Here is a 26569-nt window from a genome sequence, read left to right as displayed (position 1 = left end):
CAGTTTACATCAGGGCCTTTCCAATCCTTCCCCCCAAAGATCAGGGGGTTTACATAATTCTCCCTTCAAGCAGTCACCCCAAATTCATTTGGGATAAAGGGAAGAAGGTCTCATCTTCTATAGATGTTTCAAGCTGAAAAAAGATCATAGAGTTATTCTTGAGTGTTCAAGTCAGTTGTTCCATGATTTTTAGATTGAATAGTAGTTGGAAGTTGGTAGCTTGGAGCCTGGAGGAAGCAAATCTCACAAACAGATTAAAAGTAGGGAGTTATCCAGGGTGGAGATAGTGACATTTGGGAATAGGGCCTTTGCAACTAATGCATCAGTGTACACACACACACACACACACACACACACACACACATACACACACACACACGTATGTATATACACCCTTCTCTCTACTTACAAAATCACTAACTCAGTTCATGCCTTCATTCCCTTTTGTCTGGATTATCACAATAGCCCTCTAATTGATTTTACACCTCTAAATATCTCAGCTTTCTGTTTCATATTGTACTCGGTTATACATGTGATTTTTTTTTTCCGAAAGAGAATTCTGGCCATGAGATTCTTTTACTCAATAAACTCTAATTGCTTCCTGTTACCTTCAAGGCCAAATATAAAATCTGTTCTCATTTAAAACTTTTCATAACCTGGTTTTTTAAATTTTTTTTTTATTTTTCCAGTATTCTTGAAATTTACTCCACTCTATATTCTCTACGAATCAGAGATACTGGCTTCTTGGTGTTCCTTCAATGCAAAACTCCATCTCCCAACTCTTGTGTCTTTTCATTGGCTGAATGAATGCCTGAATGCTTTCCCTCCTCATTTCAGCCTTTTTGATGTTCTTTAAATCTTAGCTTAAATTTCATCATCTACAGCAAGCCTTTCATGCCTCTCCTTCTCTTCCCCCAACCAGTGCCTTTCATCTAAAATTACTTCATATTTATGACATAGGGATGTGTGGCATGTCCAAGAAAAGTAAGTAATTCTGGTGTGAGGGTTTGCTGAGTCCTTTTCATTTTCGTGGCTGTGGCTCCAAAAAGCTGTAGCATGAATAGTGGCCTATCTAGTAAATTATCTCAGCAGATGGACTAAACAAGGTTGAAGTTAACCAACAGGACCTCAAATCCACTGGTGAAATAAGGGGTGTCTAGCTCAAACATGTGAAGATTTTCCTGTCAGAATGGGCAGATGAGACAAGATAGTTCCTAAGGACTTATGCTGTAAAAATGCCATCCATTTTCAGAACTGATGAACTCTGAGTGCAAATTGAAATACAATTTTTTCACTTTATTTTTTGCTTTTAAAATAATATAGCTAATATGGAAGTGTTTTGTATATTCCAAATGTATTATTGATATCATATTTCTTGCTTTCTCAGTAGGGATGGGAGAGGTTGAGAGAGGGACCCAATTTGGAACTCAAATTTTATTTATTTATTGCTGAGGCAGTTGGGGTTAAGTGACTTGCCCAAGGTCACACAGCTAGGAAATATTAAGTGTCTGAGACCACATTTGAACTCAGGTCCTCCTGACTTCAGGGCTGGTACTCTATCCAATGCGCCACCTAGCTGCCCTGGAACTCAAAATTTAAAAGGAAAAGGATGCTGAAAATAAACAAACAGTAAGTTGAAATGTTAAAAAAAAATCTTTCTGAGAAACAAAGCAAGTCTAAACAGAGTGTTGGACAACATAGATCCATGTCATATAATTATCCACATTGAAATGATAAGGGACGAATTGTAAAATGAAGTTTTATCAGGCCCTGAGGATCATTTGACTTGAATGACATTCTGTGCTACAAGTCATTAAAAATATTATTTTATTGCTACATTTTCTTATATATTAATGTCATTTTCTAGTGACCCTCTCTTAGTTATTACTTCTCTCTATATTCAAGAAAGACAACTGAGTAAACCACCCAATATGTTATCTATGTCCAATAATTCATGCCTCATATTGTACTGATATTCGTCTCCCTCTCTGTCAAGGGTAAAGAAATACATTTCACTGAGAGGATGCCATCAATGGAGAATGGTATATGAATGTTATAAGATATTATTGTTCTGTAAGAAACAATCAACAGAATGATTTCAGAGAGACCTGCAGAGATTCACATAAACTGATGCTAAATGAAGTGAGCAGAACCAGGAGATCATCATACATGGCAACAACAAGATTAGGTGATGATCAACTCTGATGGATGTGGCTCTTTTCAACAGTGAGGTGATTCAGGCCAGTTCCAATGGACTTGTGATGGAGAGAGCTATCTCCTCACAGAAAAAAGACTGTGGAGATTGAAATGTGGAACACAACATGATATTTGCACTTTTTTTGTTCTTGTTTGCTTCCTTTTTTCCCCTCTTTTTTTCTTTTTTTGATCTAATTTTTCTTGTGTAGCAGATAAATGTGGAAATATGTCTAGAAGAATAGCAAATGATCAACATATACTGGATTGCTTGCTGTCTAGGGGAGGGAAGGGGGAAAAGGGAGGCAGAAAAACTTGGAACACAGGGTATTGCAAGAGTGAATGTTGAAAACTATCTTTCCATGTATTTTGGAAATTAAAAGCTATTGTTAAAAATAAAATAAAATTTTAAAAAGATGTTTTTGCAATTGACCAATAGTGATGGCAGGATAACAGTGGAAAGAATATTGGAGGACCTGAATTTTTATCCTGCTTGTGAGGATTATCATTTATATGACCCTGGAAAAGTCTCTTTGACCTTCTGAGTCTATTTCCTAATCCTTAAAATGAAGGGATTGTACCAGATGGGTTCTAAGGTATATTCAAACTCTAAATCTGTGGTATGATTTTATGAGGCCAAGAAGTTGAAATGTGTCACTGTATTACTCAAAATTATGTTGCTTTCTTTTCAATTTTTGTAGTCATTGACAAAATTGTTGTCAATCTGCTCACTTTGGTCTGCATTAGTTCATCCAAAACCTCCCATTTTCCTCTGATTCTCCAAATCATCATTTCTAATAATCCACAATATTTTGGTCTAAGCTTTCATCATTAAAGTGAGCATCCATATAGATGTGCTTTAGGTGCTCCAGCAATGTGTTTGCTTGGTGATTGTTAGGGGAAAAAATGGTCATGAAGAAATGGAAGAGCAGAGAAAGCACTCAGCTGAGCTACCCCAATATTTTTCTCCAAACAGCTTTAAGATAATGCCTCAAATTGAACTCTGCAGTAGCAGAGGTAACCAAAAGTCAGTGAAAAAATTTTCCATTCCAAGACAAGATAAAAGGTCAGATAGAGAAATTTATGACATGAGGTAAGAGACTAATCTGGAGCCTTAGAAGATGAAACACCTTAGACTGTGGTTTGTGATTATGTGGTGGTAACAATCATCAGCAGCAATTTCAGGAGTCTCTCAAGCCAGAGGGAGTAAGGTAACATGGCAAAAGAAGAGAGAAAATTGAAGAATTTTTGGATTACCTAAAAGTCATGATCAAAGAAAGAACCTAGGCATTATATTTCAAAAAATTATCAAGGAAGACTGCTAATATCCGAGAACAAAGGGACAAAATAGAAAATGGAAAGACTACTAATCATTAAAACAATAAAACAAAAATAGATAAATCATTGGTTAATTTTGATTTTTAAAAAATAAAGGATAAAACCAAATTACTATTATCAAAAATGAAAAGATGTACCACCAATGAATTTGAAATTAAAACAACTGTATGCCAGTAAAACTGACACTTTAAATGAAATGGATGAGTATTTACAAAATAAAAACTGACCAGATTAACACGCAAGAAAATAGAATGCTTAAATAACCCTATCTTAGAAAAAGATTTTGAACAAGTCATCAATGAGCTAGCTCTCTAAGAAAAAATCTCCAAGATTAGATTCATAAGTGAATACTATTAAATATTTAAGAAACAATTAATCTCAGTGGTATATAAACTATTTGGAAAAAAGGAAAAGAGTCCTACTAAATTCTTTTTATGACTCAAATATGAATTTGATAACTAAACCAGGAAGAGCAAAAATTGAAAAAAATTACAGCTCAATATTCTTAATTAATATTTATGTAAAAATTTAAAATAAAATACTAATAAGGAGATTGCCGCAATGTGTCACAAAGATATATACTGGGATGAAGATCATATACTATGACACAATGGGATTTATACCAAGAATGCAAAGCTAGTTCAATATTAGGAAAACTATCAGTATAATTGACCCTATCAATAACAACAAAAATTGTGTAATTATATTAATAGATACAAAAAAAGCTTTTGACAAAATATACTATCTGTTTCTATAAAAAATAGTAGAATGCAGAAAAATCAATTGATTCTTTTGTGTGTGCATGCGAGGCAGTTGGGTTAAGTACTTGCCTAGAGTCATATAACTAGTAAGTGTTAAGTCTCTGAAGCCAGATTTTACCTCACTGACTCCAGGATCAGTATTCTATTTACTGTGCCACCTAACTGCTCCAAGCTATTCTTAAAATGATAAATAGTATCCATCTAAAACCAAGAGCAAACATTGTTCATAATGGAGATAAACTCGAAGCCTTTCTAATATGACCACGAGTGAAACAAGGATGTCCATTATCACCAATATTATTCCATATCATACTAGAAATTATAGCTACATCAATAAGAAAAGTAAAAGAAACTGAAGGAATAAAAATTAGGCAACAAGGAAACAGAAATATCATTCTTTGAAGATGATTTGATGATATATAGAGAATCCTAGAGAATCAACTAAAAAACTAGTTGAAACAATTAGCAACTTTGACAAAGCTGCAGGATATCAAATAATCCCATGTAAAAACCATTAGCAATTCTATATATTGCCAACAAAATCCAGTAGGAAGAGGTAGAAAAAAAATTCATTTAAAATAATTGCAGACAATGTAAAATACTTGAAAGTCTACTTTCCAAGACAAACCCAAGGATCACATAACACAATTATAAAACAGCTTTCAAACAATTAAAGACAGATTCAACAACTGGAGAAAGAATAATTGCTTATGGGTAGGCTGAGCATTGGTTTCTGGGAAGAATAAAAAGTCAAGATTTTCAAGGGAATCAATGAAAAAAAAAATGTTAAGGAAAGTGACCTAACAGTTCTAGATTTCAAACTATATTACAAAGTAGTAATCACTGAAACAAAGTAGCAATTACTAAAATAATTTGATACTGCCTAAGAAATAGTTATGGATCAGTGAAGTAGATTGGTATATGATATTGATATTCAGTTATTTCAGTCATATCTGATTCTTTAGGAGCCCATTTGGGGTTTTCTTGGCAAAGATACCAGAGTAGTTTGCTATTTCCTTTTCCAGATCATTTTACTAATGAGGAAACTGATGCAAACAGAGTTAAGATTCTTGTTCAGTATCACACAGTAAGTATCTGAGGTCACATTTGAACTCAGGTCTTCCTGACTCCAGCCCCATTCTTACCCCCACTGGGTCAACTAGTAGGACCCAAATTGACTTAGGAAACCATATATTAGTATTATCTACATTCTATCATATTTTCATTTGTTGTTAAATATTTCCCAATTACATTTTAATTTGGCCACAATTGGGAGTGCTGAAGGCTAATGTGTACTTTGGTATCTATGGTGTGGATGACCTCTAAATCCTGTTTAACTTTAAATCTGCACTTTCCCTCAGGGCCCATGATATCTACTTTCTAATCTGAGAAATGAATCAGAACCTATATTAACGAGAAAGGGCTAAACTAACTCTGGTGCACTATAATTTTGGCCTCCAGGAGACATCGAAGATTATCTCTCATTATCTCTCCTTTTGCCATTCTACACACTCATAAGCTCACTTGGCTTCCTTTTTTTATTCTCTTCCCTTCTCATTGAGGGTTATCTCTCATTATCTCTCCTTTTGCCATTGTACACATTTATAAGCTCACTTGCCTTCCTATTTTCATTTTCTTCCCTTCTCCCACTTTCTCCTATAGTGATCACATCATACCGATTCACTGCTCAAAAATGATTCCCAACTGAATACAATTTTGCCTGACATTCAAAGCATCAACAGCTTCAAAAGACCCTATTTCTCCTATATCTCTAGCTGTAGCTGATGCTATCCTCCATGCTCTAGCCAATCTGGAAGACTTGTGATCCTTTAAAAGACCAACCATCATCCAACTATTCCCAAGGTTAAGAATGTTCTCCCTCTTTGCTTTACCCTAAACTGCTTTTGCAGACCAACTCAAATCTCACCTCCTCTCTGAGCTATCCAAGAAGTAACAGCCTTTCCTGCTCCACAGTGCTCACATAGAACTATTTTTTACCCTTCTATTACATTTATTGTGTATTATTTTTTGTATAACAATTATCTACATAGATGACATATCCCCATGCTAAATCACAAGTGTCACAGAGACAGGAATGTTATATTTAAGAGATGATGTGCTAATAGAAGAGGCTAGAAGAATATTTTTTGGGCAGCTGAGTGGCAGGGTGGATGCATAGTATGCTGGGAATGGAGTCAGGAACACTCATCTTTCTGAGTTCAAATCTGGTTTCAGATATTTACTAGATGTGAGCAAGTAACTTAACCCTGCTTGCCTCAGTTTCCTCATCTGGAAAAAGAAATTGCAAACCACTCCTGTGTCACTGGCCAAGAAAACGCCAAATAAGGTCATGAAGAATCATATAGAAAACAACTCTCATAGAGCAAACAATTGAACAACAAGAACAGCACGGTCAATATATCTCCCTCTGTAATCCTTTTCATACAATTTAGTGAATGCAACTGGTCTAGACCAGCCCCTTCATTTTATAGATGAGAAATCTAGATTCCTAAGATAGCAAGTGAGTAGTCCAAGATCACACAGATAATAAGAAGCTGAATTGGGCTTTGAACCCAGATCATCCAGAGAGAAAAAGAGAGAAAGAAACAGAAAGAACCAGAGAGACAGAATCAGATAAAGAGAGAGAAAAAAAAAGAGGGAAAAGTCAGTGACGGGGGTAAAACTGTGTCCCCATTAATTGGTAAAATAATCACTCTGTCCCTTTGATTCCTGGTCTCCCAGGCTCCATAGAGTCTGAAAGAGAGCATATTTTCCAGGCTGGGCTTTTCTGAAGCAAATCACCCCCCACTGATTTTTTGGGGGTGTCGACCCTTTTCAGGAAATTCCAAATTCTTTCAAGCCTTCAAAGTAATCCTCATTCAAATGGAGATCTGGCCTGATACTGAGTCATTGAAACTCCAAGATGAGGAACATACTTCCTCAGGTAAGATTCAGATATAACTATGGAATAAGGAAATAGCAAGTTTTGGGGGTAGACCAGGGTCTCCTGGCAAGATAAGGCATGTCTAAGAAGACTGACCTTTGAGAGGGGTGGGGATCATAAGCATGGGTTGCTCTTTCTCTTCTATTCCAACAATAGACTTCCTTGGTTATCTTGAAATCTCACTTGTCTATTCTCTCTCTCTCTCTTTTTTAAATACAAGAAGGAATTATTTTACATTCTTGCTAGAATGAGTGCCTAGGTTAATAGACACTTTTGAAACAACAAAGGAGTGTTTTATTTCCTATCCTGAAGCATAAGTCCCTGCCCCATTCTCCATTAATTGGGTGCTACAGAAATGAAAGAATGTGAATCTCTTCTCTTTTCAATACATACTCAGCCCTTGCCCTGAAAGAGCTTACCATCACCACCACCACCACCACCACCACCACCACCACCACCTCCTCCTCCTCCTCCCTCCTCCTCCTCCTCCTCCTCCTCCTCCTCCTTTTAAATAATAGCTTTTTATTTTCAAAATATATGCAAAGACAGTTTTCAATTATTTACCCTTGCAAAACCCTGTGTTCCAAATTTTTCTCCCTCCCTTTGCCCCGAGACAATAAGCAATCTAATATATATTAAACAGATACAATTCTTCTATACATTTTCCCACATTTATGATGCTGCACAGGAAAAATCAGATCAAAAAGAAAAAAAAAAGAAAGAAAACAAAATGCAAGCAAACAACAATAAAAAAGGTGAAGATACTATGTTGTGATCCACACTCAGTTCCCACACTCCTCTCTCTGGATGCAGATGGCTCTCTCCATCACAAGTCTATCGAAACTGGCCTGAATCACCTCATTGTGGAAAAGATCCAAGTTTATCACAGTTGATCATCACAAGTTAATCTTCTTGTTGCTGTGTACAATATTCTTTTGGCTCCACTTACTTCACTTAGCATCAGTCCCTATAAATCTCTCCAGGTCTCTCTGAAATTATCTTGCTGATCATTTCTTATAGAAAAGTAATATTCTATAATATTAATAAACCATAATTTGTTCAGCCCTACCCCAACTGTTGGGCATTCACTCAGTTTCTGTTTCTTGCTGCCACAAAAAGGGCTGCTTTTTTGCACATGTGGTACTTGCTAGTTTTTTTATGACCACTTCCATCCCCAGCTCACCAGGCACAGTACACTTTTGGCATTTCACTTTTTAGGGAAGTGGAAGCAATTCTCTACTTAGGATGTGGTAGAATTTCATTTTTGATCCAAATCTGTGATTTCTTTGGTATAGAGAGCTACTGGTGTATGAACTCTCTGTACTTCTATAAATCAGTAAGATCATCAGGCAGCTAGGTGTCTGGATGATCAGGTCAGGAAGACCTGATTTTAGACCTAGCCTCAGATACTTAAAAACTATATGATCCTGGACAAGTCACTTAACTGCTGCTTGCCTCAGTTTCCTTATCTGTAAAATTGAGGGTGGAAGTTGAACTACATGACTCCTTTTTCAGCTCTAAATCTAGGATCTTTGACCTCATGATAATAGAAGTCATAACACGTCCCTGCTCCTAAGGAACCCACAATCTAGTTGAGAAGGCAATCCATAAACTTCATTTTGGAACACATGTACACAGACATGCACACACACGCACATATGTGTATCTATTGACGCATAGATACACATACATATGTGTGCATCTATCTACATATACATACATATATGCATTTATATACACATACATATATGTGTGTTTATATACATATATACACATGCATATGCCTATATATGAATATATACACATGAAATCATTCATACAAACATACCCACGCACTCACAAACATACACAATGAACATTCACAACCACAGGTACATGTTTTAAGAACACAGTCAAGAAGTCGACTGTCTCTGCCAACTGAGCCCTTTAGGGCCAAATAGATGTCAAATCAATGGTGAGCAGTTTGACAGGGTAAATCAGGAAAGGCTTCCTACTGGAGGTGGCTTCTGAATTGGATTTAGGAGCTAATGAAAGGAGAGCACAGGGATAGAGTGGTGTGGAATTTCAAGTTTGGGTTTGAATTCGAATTCTACAGCTAGCACCAGGAGTCTAGGTTTGGGAGAGCCCTCAGAGGTGACCCCAATTCAACCCCCTCATTTTCTAGAAGTGGAATGAGGTCCAGAGACTTTAGGCGCCTTGTCCAAGTTTACACAGGTAGCGTGGTAAGGAAGAGGTAGTTCCCAAAGTGAACAGCATTAAAAAGGATCCTAGAATTCTTGCTAGAACAGACCTTAGAAATTATCTTGTTTAACCTCTTTATTTTACAGATGAGGAAACTGAGGCCCAATTGTGTGACCCTGGGCAATCTACTAGTGCACCCACACCTCTACAATCTACCATACGTTGTAATGCTCTACACTGCAGATCAGTTGTAGTGATGGGAAGTTCCCCACATCTATGGAAATGACCCATACCTATGAAATCACAGTTTCCAATTAAAAAAGAATACACATACACAACTATATATATATACACTCACATGTGTGTGCATACCCAAATCTCCCTCTCTCTCTTTCTTCCCCTCCTTTTCTCTCCCTTTCCCTCTTCTCCTTTTTTCTTTTTTTTCTTCCTTCCTTCCTTCCTCCCTCCCTCTCTTCCTTCCTTCCTTCGTCTTTCTTTCTTCCTTCCTTTCTTCCTTTCTTTCTCTTTCTTTCTTTCTTTGTCTCTTCCTCTCTCTCTTTCTTTCTTTTTTCTTTCTTTCTCTGTCTCTTCCTCTCTGTCTCTTTCTTTTTTTCTTTCTCTCTCTCTCTTCCTCTCTGTCTCTGTCTCTTCCTCTCTGTCTCTGTCTCTCTCTCTTCCTTTCTTCCTCCCTTTCTCCTTCTCTTTCCCCTTGTCCTTCTCTTTCTCCTTCTCTCTTTTCCTCTTTTCTTCTTTTTCTCCTTCTTTCTCTCCCTCTCCTTCTCCCTCTCTTTCTCCCTTACTCCCCTTCCCCCAGATCCAGGAAAGGAGGAAGGTAGGTGACTAAGTACTTTAACCACTTGGGATTCAAGTTGTGTGATAAGAAGGGAGGGGTGGGGGTAGGGTGAGGAAATATTGTCTATTATTATCCAAGGACTTTGATAGCTCTCTTGGGTTTGATATGACTGATAACAGGGCACATTTTCTCCACCTGATATTAATTTAGAACCTTGGAGAAGGTGGGGAGCAGCTGCAGTCAATGATGACCTAATTAGAGGTCCCCCCTTAATGATTTACCTCATATAAACCTGGGATTATCTTTTCTCAGGCACAAACATTTTCAGGTCGGTGTTTGAGCTGATCTTGTGTTGGAGTTTTTTTTTTTTTTTTTTTTCTTTTTTCTTTTTTTCTTCCTTTTGAGTAAAGGCTTTTTATCATGGAGGGTAATTATTATTTTTGTTTCTCTCTAACCCTCTATCCTCTTGATGTTGTTTTCATTTCTCTGGGAAGTGGATGATTTATTTGGTGACTGAGGGAGAAGAGAATAGATGAGAAAAGATCAAATGGATACTGGGAAGAATAGTTGTCTATAGAGACTAGTCCAGGTAAAGCTGTTGCTCCATCAATCCCTGTGCTGTTTCCAAATGTGGAGTTTGATTTGCTTTGAGGATTAAAAGGGATTCCTATTTCTGGGACTAATATTTTTCAGAGATGCTGGGTTTACAACAATAGGATTTTCAGAAGTGGATACTCCCAGTCCAAGAGAGGTGAAATGACTCATGGGCAATCATATGTGTAGTTAAACACTCGTCTGGCGCTCTTTCCATCCAGGCTGTAACCTCAGAACTAACAGCTATTTAATGATTACTTCAAAACCTCGCCAGGAGGTTTTGCTTCTCTTACACCATCTGGCTCTTATAATTTGTAGTTGGGTAATAATAGCAGCATTCCCAACCCCTTCTATGACGATATATTACTCCCTTCCCTCCATCCCATCACCCTCAGACTTGACTTTCTTTTTTTCTTTCTTTTTTTTTTTTTTTCCTGAGGCAATTGGGGTTAAGTGACTTGTCCAGGGTCACAGCTAGGAAGTGTTAAGTGTCTGAGAGTAGATTTGAACTCGGGTCCTCCTGACTTAAGGGCTGGTGCTCTATCCACTTCGCCACTTCACTGCCCCTCAAACTTGACTTTCTCAATAGGAACGGTGGTGAAAATTCCAAGGATAGCAGCTACAGTTAAGAGAGGCTTCATCAGTGCTGAGAAAAGACATGCCTGTGTGAAGACAGTCCCTCCAAAGAAGAAGGAGTTCTATTCCAGTTATATTGCTAAAATCCTAAAGCAAGTGAGTTGGGGCCCCTCGGGCTGGAAGGACAGCTTGAAAGACAAATGGGAGATCAATGGATTGGAATCCCTTTCCTTGAAAGTGACTAATTCCAGATGCAAAAATTTCTCGGTATTTTTCCTCCGAATCATCTTGAAAAGTAACGTGCAAAGATTTTGGAAACAAAATCCTATTTTTTTTTTCCTATTTGACTTAATTGGAATTAGAAAGGGATGGGGGTAGTATTTATATAAAATCTACCGAGTCAGGGACTATGCTGAGTGTTTTAAAAATTTACTTTATTTTACAAATATTATCTCATTTGGTCTTTCCAATAACCCTAGGAGGTAGATGCTATAATTATGCCCATTTTATAGAGTAAGAAACCAAGGCAAACGGAATTTGACTTGGATATTGTCTCATTTGGGTTTTCCAATAACCCTAGGAAGTAGATGCTATAATTATGCTCATTTTATAGAGTAAGAAACCAAGGCAAATGGATTTTGACTTGGCTAGGTCTTATAGGCTGAGGCTATTTGAACTTGGTTCTGACTTCGGGCTACCAGCTGTCTCTGAATCAAGGGATTATAGTCGTAGAGCTGGAAGGGATCTAAGAGGCAATTCCAATCCATTTCCCCTCCTCTATTATTTTGCAGAGGAGGAAACTGAGGCTAATGGAGAAGTGACTTATCCAAGGTCACACATAGGATCATAGCATTAGAGCTGGAAGTGATCTCCAAGGCAATCTAGTCCAATCCCCCATATAACAAAGGAGGAAACTGAAGCCAGAAAAAAACAAAATGATTTTTTAAAAAAACATTTATTTATAATGCTTGGGCTTTTTCTCTTCTCCATAATGGTTTTTTTCTTAGCAATCAGCAAAAAGTTTGAATATGTACCCCTCTCCCTGGGCAACTGAGGTTAAGTGACTTGCCCAGGGTCACACAGCAAGGAAGTGTCTGAGGCTGGATTTGAACTTGGGTCCTCCTGACTTCAGAGCTGGTGCTGTATCCACTGAGCTCCCTACCTGCCCCAGTTTGACTATTCTAATAGATCTTTGTTGGGAGGGGAATGAAAGATTTGTGTTCTCTAATTGCTTTTGATTTGCTTTCTTCTTTCTTCTCCCACCTGAATTTCTATGCTTCCTTCAAGAGGGGGTAACTTGATACAATCAGAGTTATATTTATTTTTCTTTTTAATCATAGCAATTATTATCATAATTTTTTGATGAGGCAATTGGGGTTAAGTGACTTGCCCACAGTCACACACTTAGTGTCTGAGGTAAGATTCAAACTGGAGTCCTCTTATCTTCAGGACTGGTTTTCTATCCATTGCACCAAGTCACAGCAACCCTTAAAGACTTTCTACTAAGACCTAGAGGATGGGAGGTGTAGTAGAGTACAAAGAACACTGGCCAGTCCTGGGTTGTGAGGAGTTGGGTTCACATCTTGCCTATGGTATTGCCTGTGTGATCTTGGGTGAGTCACAATCTCAGACCTCAGTTTCCTCATCAGTAAAATAAGTGAATTGTTCTAGATGGCCTCTGGGTTCCTTTTGCCTGTAGATCTCAGATCCACTGATCCCACATACTCTATTTCTAGAAGCAAACAAAATCAAGATTCCTTAAATTGACAAACTTGGCCTGACGGCTGCATCTTGATTTTCTTCACAGGTTCATCAAGATTTCAGTGGCAATAGCTGGGTGCTGGAAGTCCTGTGGTCACTGGATAACTGGCTGTTCGATCAGGCCATCTTGGAGGCAGTCAGGTTGTCCTTCTTTAACCACAGGCAAGTCATCACCATCAGAGAAGTGATCGAGGCATTGAGGCTGGTGCTCTTGGAGGGATCTACATAAGGCTTCTTCTCTAACAGCTAGCTGGAAATGGAATTGCATCACTTTGGATAAAGTTATCAATAAAGTATTTATAAAAACAAACAAAAAGACCCAAGAATGACTTGATGATATTACGTAGCTAGTCACTGTATGACCTTGGGCCTTAGTTTCTCTAGTTGTAAAATGAAGGGAATGTAAAATGACCTCTTCTGGCTATGACATTCTAGGGATCTCTTCTGAATAGATGTTGAGATGCTTATTCTACCCAGGCTCTGAGTTATGAAATATAATGGACAGAACCAAAATCTAAAGTTTGGAGGATGTGGGTTAAATTTTGTCGGACCTTTTCTTCTTGGATCTTTTTGGGGTTTAGATGTCATGGTATAGCTGGATTAAATGACATGGATAGTTATCTTTGGGGATGTTATTATACTTTGCTTCCTAGAATAGCCACACTAATAATATATCAATATGTCTGTTTTTCCCCACAGCACCATCCAATATTTGTCACTTTCTTTTTAAAGAATCTGTTTTATCAATATGATCAGAAGCCTCAGAGTTGCTTTAATTTGCATTTCTTTAGTAATTAATGGGATATTTAGGTGGCACAGAGGATAGAGCGCTAAAACTGAAGTCAGGAAGAATCATCTTTCAATTCAAATCAGGTCTCAGCAATGTGACCTTGGGCAGGTCTCTCAACCCTGTCTTAAGTTTCCTCACCTGGAGAAGGAAATGGCAAAACACTCCAATCTTTGTCAAGAAAACCCCAAATGGGGTCACAAATAGACATGATTGAAACAACTGAAGAACAATAACAATAATAGTGATCTGGAGATTTTTGGAGACTAAGGGGATGCTTATTGTTGGGGAAATGGATGACCAAACTGTTATATACATGTAACAATAGTATTGAACTGTAAGATATGAGGAAGTCAGTTTTAGAGAAATCTGGGTAGACTTGAAATTTTTTTAGCTTTTTATTTTTTTTAATTAAAATTTATTTTCAAAACATATACATGGATAAACTTATATATTCATCCCTACTAAAACCTGTGTTCTGATTTTTTTTTCCCCTTCCTTCTCCCCACCTGTTGACAAGTGATCCAATATGTTAAACATGTGCAATTCTATACATATTCCCACATATCATGCTGTACAAGAAAAGATCAAAAAGAGGAAAAAAAAGAGAGAAAACAACAAAAAGAATGAAATTGCTATATTGTGGTCCACAGTCAGTTCCCAATGTCCTCTCTCTGGGTATGGATGGCTCTCCATCACAAGATCATTGGAACTGGTCTGAATCATCTCATTGTTAAAGAGAATTGTCGATCAGACTTTATCATCATATAATCTTCCTGTAGCTGTATATAACCATCTCCTGGTTCTGCTCATTTCACTTAGCATTAGTTCATTTAAGTCTCTCCAGGCCTCTCTGAAATCATCATTCTGATCATTTCTTATAGAACAATAATATTCCATAACATTAGTTTCCCATAACTTATTCAGCCATTTTCCAACTGATGGGCATCCACTCAGTTTCTGTTTCTTGCCATTACAAAAAGGACTGCCGCAAACATTTTTGCACACGTGGGTCCCTTTCCCTCCTTTATGATCTCTTTAGGATACAAGCCCAGTAGAAACACTGCTGGATCAGAGGGTAGGCACAGTAGATAGCCCTTTAAGCATAATTCCAAATTACTCTCCAGAATAGTTGAATGGAATTTATAATTCCACCAACAATGTATCAGTGGACCAGTTTTCCCACACCCCCTCCAACATTCATCATCTTTTCCTGTCATTTTAGCCAATCTGAGAGGTATATAGTGGTACCTCAGAGTTGTTTTAATTTGTATTTCTCTGATCAATAATGGAAACTGGGTAGAGGTGAAAAAACTGATGCAGAGTGAAGTGAACAAAACCATGAGAACCATTTATACTATAATATTGATATTATAGACAATAAACAACTCTGAAATACCTAACAACTCCTATTAACCGTGCTTCCATAGGACTAATAAAGAAGAATGTTGTCCAACTCATAAAAGAGAGATGATGGATGAATTTGTTTTGGTCAACTATATACACACACGTGTGAATATATATACACATAAATAGTATGATACAGGGGTTCTCTATTTTACTTTCTCAGTATCTGCCTAACCTCCGTCTTTCTGAATGTGGGAGGGATTTAAAAAAGAAAAGCTTGATAATTGGGGAAAAAAATAGAAGAAAGATTAAATCCCAAAAGAAATGGCCTGAGCCTTGAGTTAATGAGTTTTCCCTCATATAAGGTTTTCAAGCAGTTAATAAATGACCATTTGTCAAGTGTGTTATAAAGGCAGATTCCTTTTGGGTATGGGTTAGACTAGAGAGCCTCTGAGGTCCCTTTTACCTCTCAAAATTCTATATTTTTTTGTAATTTGCTTGAGGTCTCATGGTACTGTATCACTAATCAGTAAGAGTAATTTAGCAAATTCAACAATTGATAGATTATTTAGTTTTTCGTTTGATATATAGTCTACCCTAATTATTAATCCCGTATGTGACAGAACTGCCTAAGGAGAGAAAAGATAGGATCTAGTATAGGGAAGGACCGCAATGATAATCTAGTCCAACATTTTTATTTTACAGAAGAGAGGCTAAAGATTTGTGCAGATCCACATAAATTTTAAGTGCTAAAGACGGGATTTGATCCCAGGCCCCTTGATCCTAGGCAGCTAAGTAGCACAGTGGCTAGAGAGGTGAATCTAGAGACTTATCTTCCTGAGTTTAAATCTGGCCTCAGATATTTAGCTGTGTGAATTTGGACAATCACTTAATCCTATCTGCCTCAGTTTCCTCATCTGTAAAATGAGCTGGGGAAGGAAAAGGCAAACCATTCCAGTGTCTCTGCTAAGAATACCCTAAATGGGGTCCCAGAAAGTCGAACATGACTGAACAACAACCACCTCTGGCTGCAGACCCCAGTGTTCTTTCTGTTTACCAGCTGTCCCCAGAGGTGGAACCCCCAAATACTACAGAATGGAAATGTAAATGTGTTCCTTTCTCAAGTGTACCCACAAAAGCACAGTATCTTAAAACAAATGGTTAGTTTTTAGAATACAAATCTGATCTATAAGAATCTGAAAACTTTATTACTATGGAGTTTGCTCTTTGGGGTCCCTAATGAAGTGAATAGGACCCTTCCCCTAAAAAGTGCTACTGACATCTAGTGGCCACTTCTAGAAATTCACTTTGCCTGAGCTGGTGTGATGTGGGTAGAATTCAGAACGGCCCTAAGATGCTTCCAGAGCTCCCTACATGGCATTGCCCCGAAATTAACCATTTGATGGCACCTTTTTGAGAGAGATTATTGTAGATTTATAAACAGAAAGGACCTCAGAATTACAGGGCCTAGGGTTAAATGTTATTTTCTACCTGTCATCTTTGGCAACTTGCTTCACTCTCTGAGCCTCAGTGGGGATACTGAGCCTCAGTATCCCCACTATAAAATGGAGGGAGGGGCTGGATTACATGACTTCTAAGGTCCTTTCCAGGATCTGATTTATGAGACTATGTGTGATCTTGGGAAATTACTTTACTTTTCTGGGTTTGTTTTTCTATTCCAAAATGAAGGGATTGACTTAAATTCCAGCTTTTTAGACTATGGTTAGCAAGCCCATATAAGGGTCTGATTGTGGGGGTTCATGAAATTATAATTTGTTATCAGTAATTTAATTTTATTTTATAATTTATTATCAGTAAATATTTGATTTAGATACCTATTTCATATACCTCTATAACCGAGGTCATGTAAAAATTTCTCTGGATGAAAAGGGATTGCCGGTAGAAAATGTTTTAGAATCTTTGGACTAGTTTACTTCCCTTTGGGCAATATGCCCTTTTGGGCAAAAATAAACTACTAGTTGATTTCCCTTTCAGCACTAACATTCCATCATTTCACAGTAAGGAAACTGAGGCTGAGAGAGAGGAAGTGGATTTTCTAAGATTGGATATATATGCACAAAGTAGCAGAGTTAGGAATGGAACAGATTCTTTAACTTCAAATCAATCCATTTTTCTCTATACTAATCCCTTTCCCCACTTCTTACCATTAAAGTAGAGCAAATAGCCTAGAATTAGTGGCTGCAGGGAAGTTCTTTTGTTGGAACAAGTACAATAGAATGCATTTTTAAAAAAGGAGAAGAAATGTGAATTGATGATAACCACTCCCTGCTTCAAGGTGGATTATAGTCACTTTTGTGGGTAGATAGGGATGTATAAAATAGACTTGAGGCAGGTAAAATGTTAGGTGCCTCTTTGGTGACTACTTGGTGTGTGTGTGTGTGTGAGAGAGAGAGAGAGAGAGAGACAGAGAGTATTTAGACAAGAGTGGGTTTACTGTTGAGAGTAAGATTATTCTAGTAATGACTAACTACTCTCCTCTTCCAGTCTCTTTCCTCTTTAATCCCTATTCCACACATCTGCTGTTGTGATATTCCTAAAGCATTTCTGATTATATCACTCTTCTGCTTATGAAGCTCCAGTGGAATGATAACTTATGTAATGGTTAGTAAACTCCAACCCCATCATACTCTTTTCATCCCAATAATTCTTAATCCTTGACTGATATATTTTAAACTCTCATTTTGTATCTTTCCACTGACTATCTCTTTATTCTTACCCCTTCTAAATCTCCCCACCCCTCCAATGTTCTGTCTTAAAATACCCACTTCTGAGCTTGGGAATGCCTTATCCACAGGCAACAAATAAGATTTCATCTTGTCCAAAAGGTTGACTCTGTTATGATCCCACTCCTTCACCTTTCTGTCTCTACTGGCAGCTTCCTGACGGCTTACAAACATGCTTACATTTCTTCATGCTCAAAAACCTTCATTAGACCAGCCCTTCCCAGGAGATATTTCTGCATATCTACTCCCTTTCATGGCTAAACTCCTCCAGAAGGCCATTTACAATTCTTCTCTCTTGTTTTAGTTATGACTTTCAACTGAATTTGCTCCCTTTGGTTACCAATGGTCTATTCTGTGAAGTCCGGGTTAGCACCCTGGATACCTTAGAATCAGCCGGAGTCAGGATAAGCAAAAGTCCTTGGTCTTTATTCTTGGTCTCTAGAGGTAGGATTGAATTGGATGGAAGCAGAATCTCTGCAACCTCTCCTCTTTATCTCCTGGCCAGAAGTAACTCTGGCAAGTCTTACTTCACCCTCTAGTCCCTCCTACAATTTTCTGTATACACCAATTATTGAGCCAGCACAGGATAGTGGGAAGGGCCATTTTCCAAGCATATGCTAATAGAGTATTGTCCAATCGGTAGTTAGTCTTAAATGCTCCGTTGTTTGACCTCAGTGCATGAACTCAAGAGTTTCAGCCCTTTACACTATTCTTTGCCAAATCTAATAGCCTTTTCTCAATCCTCATCCCTCATAATCTCTGAGCAACTTTTGTTGATTATCATCTTCCTGATGAAGAAATGGATTTAGTAGATTAAGTCATATGGTCAGAGTCTGGTAGTTAGCAAATGTAGGATTCAAACCCAGGCCTTGCTGGATTCAAAAACAATGCTCAATCCACCATGACACCCTGCCTCAGCCCATTAATGCTGCCATGTGATCTGTAGGTGACAAAATGGCCCTCAGAGAATAACTAGACTTCGTGCCAGAGCCACTGCAAGCACCGCATCAAGGATTTTGCATAAAATATTCAGCCTATTGGCCTTCTACAACCAAATAACATGCTATCAACTGCAGAGGCTGCACTCATGATCTTCCTACTGCATCCCTTGGGGACTAGAAGACCAGCCATCCTGCCAGTTAGACAACAGAGAGCAGGGGTGCAGAAAGAATAGGCATTTGGGAACGGGGATTCTTTATCAAGCTTAACATTGCTTTGTTAGCTATTTAGTAACTATGTCCTGTTACATAATTATTAAAACCAGATTTTCCGCACACCATTTTTTCCAGTTTGGTCTTAATGTAACCATATGAACTATTGTATTCAGCAGGTTCCCAAGTTCCAGCAAGTCGACCATACTCATGATTAGCTTTGCTTGAATTGGCTTTATTTAAAGATACATGGGTGATGAAGTTTGGTGTCTCAAGACAGCCCAAAGTTGTTGCACTGTTCTCTGGGGTTCCCTCTCCTTACAGGGATATCCCAAATCCAGTCCCAAATTTTGAAGAAGTAATGACCTCTTCTGGGGGTTGTTTCGACACAAAGGTTTACCCATTAGAAATTAGGAATTAATAGCTTTGGGTTAAGTGTAATGGCTTACATAAGGGCTCTAGACTATCGATTATGTTTGAAGGGATATTGACTTGAAGGAACTCAGTCTGGTCTAGGTGTTTACCTCACTGAGAGTTCCTTTGCTCTGGTTTCAAGTGACATTATCTATCTACCTACCTACCTATCTACCTATCTATCTACCAATCTGTTTTTTTTTTTTATTTTCTTATTTAATATTTTCCCCAGTTACATTTAAGATATTTTTACATTTAAAATTTTTTTTGAGCTCCATATTCTCTCCCTTATCCCTACCTCCAGCTCCATTATGAAACCACATATGAAATTATGCAAAAACACTTCCATGAAAGTCAGATTATGAAAGAAACGATAGACCTTTCACCCCAATTTTAAAAAAGTTAAGAAAAAGAAAGTTTTAAAAAAGAGAGAGTATTATTCAATTTGTATTCAAATGCAATCAGTTTCTTCTCTGAGTATGAATAGGATTTTTCATCATAAGTCCTTTAGAACAGTGGGGAATCATTTTATTGCTAAGAATAGGAAAGTCACTTATAGCTGATCATCCCAGAACATTGCTCTGACTTTGTATACAGTACATTTCACTTTGCTTGTGTTCATGGAGGATGTTCCAGGTTTCCCCCCCCCCCCAACAGCATCTTGGGTATCAAGTGACATATTTAAAGTATCAGAAGTTGGTATGATTCCCCACTTGCATATACCTTCAGAACAGAACTGTAACTTGTGGATGGCCGCAGGTTCAACTTGAGGATCTCTCTTTTATTTTTGCCCCCCATGCAAGGGAGCTTCCTTTGGGAACATCAGATTTTTTTCCCCTATGTTCTCCCCAAAGGCCTCCCTATGCAAATACTCAGACTAACAGAAAATAGAACATAAGATAGTTTTAGTTAACACAATAGAAAACATTGAGCACTCATACCCATGTCTTTAAATTGTCTTTATATCTTGATTCTCAGTTAGTTTCATCTACTCCCTGGGATCTATAGAATTATTCGAATGATGGTATCACTTTCTTTTCAAAGATACCCTCCATCCCCACCTTCAAATGAAAGAGAACCTGAGCTCGTTAGAGAATCAATCGTCTCTGCTCTCTGGGAGTTCCACCTTCATTCAAGAGCTAGATAATCTAAAGAAATCTCAGTACTAGCAAAGGATAGATTCAGGTTGTTCCCCCACATCATAGCTCCTGCTCTTTGGATCCTTCCCTCTTGTACATGGACACATAAATGTATTTTCTTCAGGTCTGAATGACATTGGGCTTCTCTATCTCTTCCAACTTTAGAAAAGACATTGCCTCTCTTTTGAGCCTCACCAACAATAACTCTTCCCCTGGGAGGTTGTGTAGATTCATGGGCTCCCCTCCAAGTCCTAGGATATGTACTTCTGAATTCAGATCCCCATTGGTTTGGGTGTTTCTGATGGGTCCCCAGTTCTTATTCTCAGAATTTCCTCTCCCCCAAAAAGAGAAAGGGGGGAGATGAAGGGTCAAAGCTGAGGGTCTATTCAAAATTGCAAAATCCAGCTGAGGAATGTGAAGCAATAAAACATCTTATCTATTATTGGTTATTCGTCCTCTCCAAAAAAAAATCTTGTCTTAATCCTTCAATACCTTGCTAAAAGATATCCTCTTTCCTAACCTGGTTAAAAAGACATCCTGACTCCTTCTTATCTCTCTTTTATAATTTACAATCTTATAGGCTCTTAGCCTGCTAGCTAAGCCCCAAATTTTCAATATATAAAGCTTTCCCTGAGCTATTTCTAATTTTAGACTAGAGGTTAGCCCATCAGCAATGGCATAAATAAACTCTTTTGTGACTTTAAGAGAATCTCTTTGAATTCTTTCTGTGTATCATGACTCTCATACAATTCACTTCCACATTGGTAGAGAAAGACCTAACATCCTAACGCAGGCTCTGACCACCAAAATTCAGGCACCAACTTTAACTAAATCAACCATAGAATTGTAGATAATGGGTAAAAGAGGAAAGAGTGATTTGGAATCAGAAAGATGACCCAAGTCCAAATCTTGGCAGACACTTTTATGACGTGGGTCACTCTGGGAAAATCATTTAAGCACAGTGGATCTCAGTTTCTACATCTGTAAAATGAGTTGAACTAGAAGGTCTTTAAGGTCATTTCTAACTCTAAAACCAATAATTCATGACAAGCCATTCAGTTTAGGAATTCACTCAAACTGGACATCTATGGCCTTTCATCTTCTTACTTATTTTTATTGCTAGCAGTCTGGGACACAGTGCAATGGAAACGTGTGTGTGTGTGTGTGTGTGTGTGTGTGTATGTATGTATGTATAAGCATGCAAGCACTTGTACATTTTGTAGATTGCAATTCATTGGATACCCTACTTACTGATTGCTGAATGCCTTATGACAGTCTGGGATCCAGAGTTTGCCCTCTGCTTGCTAGACTATTAATGTCTTGACTCAGAGATCTCCCTGCCTGGACCAGATTAAAATGTAATTGAGAAATATTAACAATGAATGAACCTTCTGGCAGCCCTCTACCTCATTAGAACTCCCCACAAGAGTTCCTTTGATTGGAAAAATCTCAAAAAGTTTGCTTGTGGGTGGTGATGAAATAAATGAATCCTGGGCTCTAAGAGCAGAAATCTAAAGGATTTTTCTTTCTTTCTTTCTTTCTTTCTTTCTTTTTTTCTGACTATGGAAATCCTTTTAGCATCCCTGTTGGAGTCCAGGTTGGAATCAGAGTCAGAAAAAAACAAGTCTAAATCCTGACTCAGACACATTATTATCTGTTGTCTCAGATACATCGGACAAATCACTTAAAGTCAGCCTCAGTTTCCTCATCTGTAAAAAGAGGATAATAAGTAAAAGATACAATAGAATATAGATAATGTTAATATGTACTTTTCTAAGTAAATATGCAGCCAGCAAAGATCTTTGTTTTATAGGTTAGTGGCCCCTCATTTTTATGTGCATTTGATACTTCCTTGACCCATATCTTGAAACTTAAATTACTTAGGGGAATGGCAAATGTTCTCTTGGGAGAAGGACTACAGTCATGCCCTTGGTTAATAATTAGAACCAGAGATCTGATAGACTCCCAAATAGATTGGTTTTTGTCTTCTTGGGTCTGGGGTGAAGACTCTAGAGCACTTGGATTGAACTGGGCTTTTCCAGATTCATTTAGTAGCTTAAGGATGAGAATTTTGGAAGTACTCTGGACTAGAAGTTGGCTCATTTGGGGGAGAATCTCGGAGGTTTCTTTTCAAATTTTGCCAAACATTTTAAGGACAGGACTTGGCTTTGGGACCAGGAAATGAAGTTTTCTTTTGAATAGAAGCTTCTTGCAGGAAGTTAAGTTACCTAGACTGCATCAGTTAAATTCTGTTATCTAGAGCTGCTGAAGTCAGTGAGTTCTTTGTCAAAGTTCAAGTATGGGATGGCTGAATGGGTTATAGAGTGTTAGTCTGGGAAATATCAACACTGGGGTGGGGCTGGTGAGAGAACTAATGCTTAGTTCTTATAGCTTCATGAAAAGCCCTGATCTCCCCAATACTCCATGCTTCATTGTGATGGGCTTGAAATTGGACAACAGGGTCTTGAATGACATATAAGGGGTTAGGGTCCTATGAGGAACAAAGTGTATGTATTCTCCTCCCTTCTCTTTTGCACTTGCCCACAGTAGCACCAATGGGAAAGTCTTAAGGATCCTGCTTGTGGGTGGTGCTGGAGGTAGTGAAATAAATCTTATGGGTGGGGCTCTAAGCTAAAACCCAAAGGATTTTTCTGTATTTTGATCATGGAAATGCTTCTGGTAGCAGGAATCAGATAACATTTTGCAGCTTGGTGAAGTGGATAGAGGTGCTAGCATTGAAGTCAGAGTAACCTAGATCTATGTCTTGACTTGGACACTTAAATCACTACCTTCTGCCTCAGAAAACCTGGACAAGTCCCATAATATCTGAGTCTAGTGTGCTTGTTAGTGAAAAAAGAATAATAATAGCCATTATAGAACTGTAGGTTTTGGGGAAGAATCAAGCAAAGTTATGCATAGAATGTGCTTTACAAGTTTTAAAAGACTTTTATTATTTTAATAATAATAATTATTCTCTTTACTCTGTTTAGAATGTCCTAAGTGAGAAATTCTAACTTGGGGTACGCAGATGCTCAAGAGATCTGTACTTTTCCTCCTTCCCCCTCCCCACCTCAGGGGGATTGGCCTAAGTCTGTGAACTTGGACAGAAAATAATTTCATCTTTATTTTCACTAGTAGTTAATAGTTCTTTTTCTTTGTAATCTTGCATATTTTATTTTATGCAATTAAAAAGAATATTCTTTGAATGGAACCTTAGGTATCACTGAGTTGTTAAAGAAATCTATTGTAACCAGAAAGTTGAATCCCTGTTCTGAGTTCCTAACTTAAAACAAGAGATTCCTGTTGGTTTTAAAGACTTTACCTAGCAGGTTTTATACACCATGATAATAGCCAGCATTCAGTAATTTTAAAGGCTGCAAAGAGCTCCACACCCTTTCTCTCTTTAGAACTTCACAAAAACAATGTGATATATCACAGGATTAGAGATAAAGAGCTGGAAAAAAAATCTCAGAAATCAAGTTGGCCTACATCTTCCCCCATTTTAGAGATGAAAAAATAAGACCAGAGAAATTATTTGTTCAATAAGTGACACAAAAAGTTGGGTTCTTTTCCTTTTTTGGGGGAGAGGGGTATGCAGCCTTAACATGAAGCCCATGGGCCAAATGTGGCCCATAATATTTCTGAATGTACCTAAACTCAGATTAAAATGTAATTGGGAATTTGTTAACAAAATACATGAAAATAGAATAAAACATAGATAATATTACATTTGTAAATTTTTGTAATTTAGTCATTTTTCAGTTGCATCTGACTCTTTGTGGCCCTTTTGGGGTTTTCTTGGCAAAGACAGTAGAATGGTTTGCCATGTCCTCCTCTGGCTCATATGACAAAGTGGAGTGACTTGCTCAGGGTCACATAGCTAAGTAAATCTCTGAGGCAGAATTTGAATTCAGGTTTTTCCTATCCACTCTGTCCACTGTACTACTTTAATATATAGTCTATAGGGATTCTTATGTATGATTTTTATTTGAATTTGACACTTCTGGTATAGGGAACTTAGTGTAAAAACTTCCTCCTCAAATGCAGATCAGCCTTTCCACTGTTGATTATTTCCAATTTATCTTGTTTGTAGTTTGTTTGTACATAAGTATTGCTTGTTTGTTTTCCCATTAGATTGTCAACTCCTCGAGGGCAGAGATTGTTGGTTTTTTTTGTACTTTCAGCAGTTATTACAGTGGCCTGTTTATGAATTGACTTTATTGACCAACTAAGTGATTTAATCTCTGGGCATTGCTTGGGGATACTGAGATTCTGAATGAATGGCCAATGGTTGTAAAGTTACATGAGACCATAGGACTAGAATTGCAAGTAACCTTAGAGGCTGCTGAGTCCAACTTCATATTACAGATGCAAAAACTGAGGCCTAGGGAGCTTAAATAACTTCTCTGTGGTCACACAGCCAATATATGAGATGGAATTTGTACTCAGGTCTTCTGAACTCTAAAACTGGTTCTGTCCATTATGTCTTATTGCTTCGGGAGTCGGTACTACAAGTATTTGGTAGGTTAAATGCTTCCCATGGTCACATTGATAATAAGTGTTAGGGGTTGGTTTTGAACCCAGTTTTTCCTGACTCCAAATCCAGTGGTTTTCACTATGCATGGTACCTGTCAACAAGCCTCCAGGGGAAAGAGATCTACAATCAGCATCTGGCCATTGGTTCTACCTCTACTTTCTTGAAGGGAAGGGTTAGACTAGGTGAATATTCAACTTTTTTTTTTTTTTTTTTTTTTTTTTTTTTTGTATCTTATGCTTTGAGCCTGCCAGGGAATCCCAGAATGAGATATGCTCTCCGGAAAAAGAGTATTCTTCCCACTGGTACCACAGAAGGTTCAATGACTCATGCCATTTCTTGCTTCCCACCCTCACAAAAATATATAGAATAGGCTTTCCCTGGAATCTGGAGCATATAGACCATCAAGTCCAACCTCCTCTTTCTAGAGATGAGTAAACTGTGGTACAGAACGATTAAGGATTTGTCCAAAATCATATAACTAGCAAGTGTCTGAGGCGGGGTTTGAACTCAGGTCTTCTAGATGCTCAAGTCTTTAGTGCTCTATCCACTCAACCTCTCATTGTCCTCTGGGAAACAATACCATGCTTCATGGTTCAGCTGCCTGTAGCTATTTCAAGATGATTTATTGGAGACTCTACCCAGAGAAAACGAAACCCTTGCATCCCTCTCTCCAGAGGTCAAACTTTCTCTGATACTGATCTAGGTTTGTTCCTTTTCCTTACAGCCTCTTTGCAGATTTTATCCTTTTCTCCTGTTTCCATTCCTTGCCTTTTACTACCAGAGTTTTCACAGAAATTAGAGTTTGTTGCCAGATACTCTTGAACATACCCATCCAGGGCATGATTTGAATCTAGACTCTCGATTTTAATTTCAGTCCTTATTAAGTCACAACATGGATCACATCTTCCCGGTACTCTCATCCTAATCCTTGCAGAGAGTCATCAAGTTAATTAGCTCAGCCCTTAGACTTCCCATCTACAGGCTAAAAAGCCCATTTTCTTTAAGTCTTTACTCAGAGGACCAATCATAGCTATTCTCCCTAGGTCATTCATAACAGGGCCATCCTTGTTTATTTTTCTCCTTAGCCCGTCTTGACGAACCAGTTCTGAAATGCAACTTGGCCCTTCCTATCTATTCATTCTCCTTGGCAGAAATGAGATGAGATGATGACCAGGATATCTGGTAATGGGACGTGGAGGAGATGTTGCAGATTCTCTGCCCAAGGCATAGTAGATAGGGAGCTGGATTTAGGATCAGAAGGGCCTGAGTTCATATCATATCTCAGACATTAGCTGTGTGTCTCCGGACA

General features: G+C 38.0%; 1 protein-coding gene across 1 annotated transcript; it reads left to right on the top strand.

Moving 5' to 3' along the window:
• The first annotated feature begins 10539 nt into the window (after positions 1-10539).
• On the top strand, positions 10540-13952 carry LOC111720801 (histone H2B-like). The gene is made up of 3 exons (XM_031969208.1): positions 10540-10637; positions 11394-11536; positions 13188-13952. The coding sequence occupies exons 1-3, from the start codon at positions 10631-10633 to the stop codon at positions 13368-13370; spliced, it is 333 nt and encodes a 110-aa protein (XP_031825068.1). The 5' UTR covers positions 10540-10630; the 3' UTR covers positions 13371-13952.
• Positions 13953-26569: the final 12617 nt, after the last annotated feature.

This window comes from Sarcophilus harrisii, chromosome 4 (assembly GCF_902635505.1).
Source record: "Sarcophilus harrisii chromosome 4, mSarHar1.11, whole genome shotgun sequence".
NCBI classification, from domain to species: domain Eukaryota; kingdom Metazoa; phylum Chordata; class Mammalia; order Dasyuromorphia; family Dasyuridae; genus Sarcophilus; species Sarcophilus harrisii.
The sequence above is the reverse complement of the archived record's forward strand: the minus strand, read 5'-3'. Positions and strand labels throughout refer to the sequence as shown.

Bases quoted from the DNA above. Each gene is read 5' to 3' on its own strand.
- LOC111720801 (XM_031969208.1), top strand. The intron at 11,537-13,187 runs GTGAGTTGGGGC...TTTTCTTCACAG, and splicing joins TTGCTAAAATCCTAAAGCAA to GTTCATCAAGATTTCAGTGG.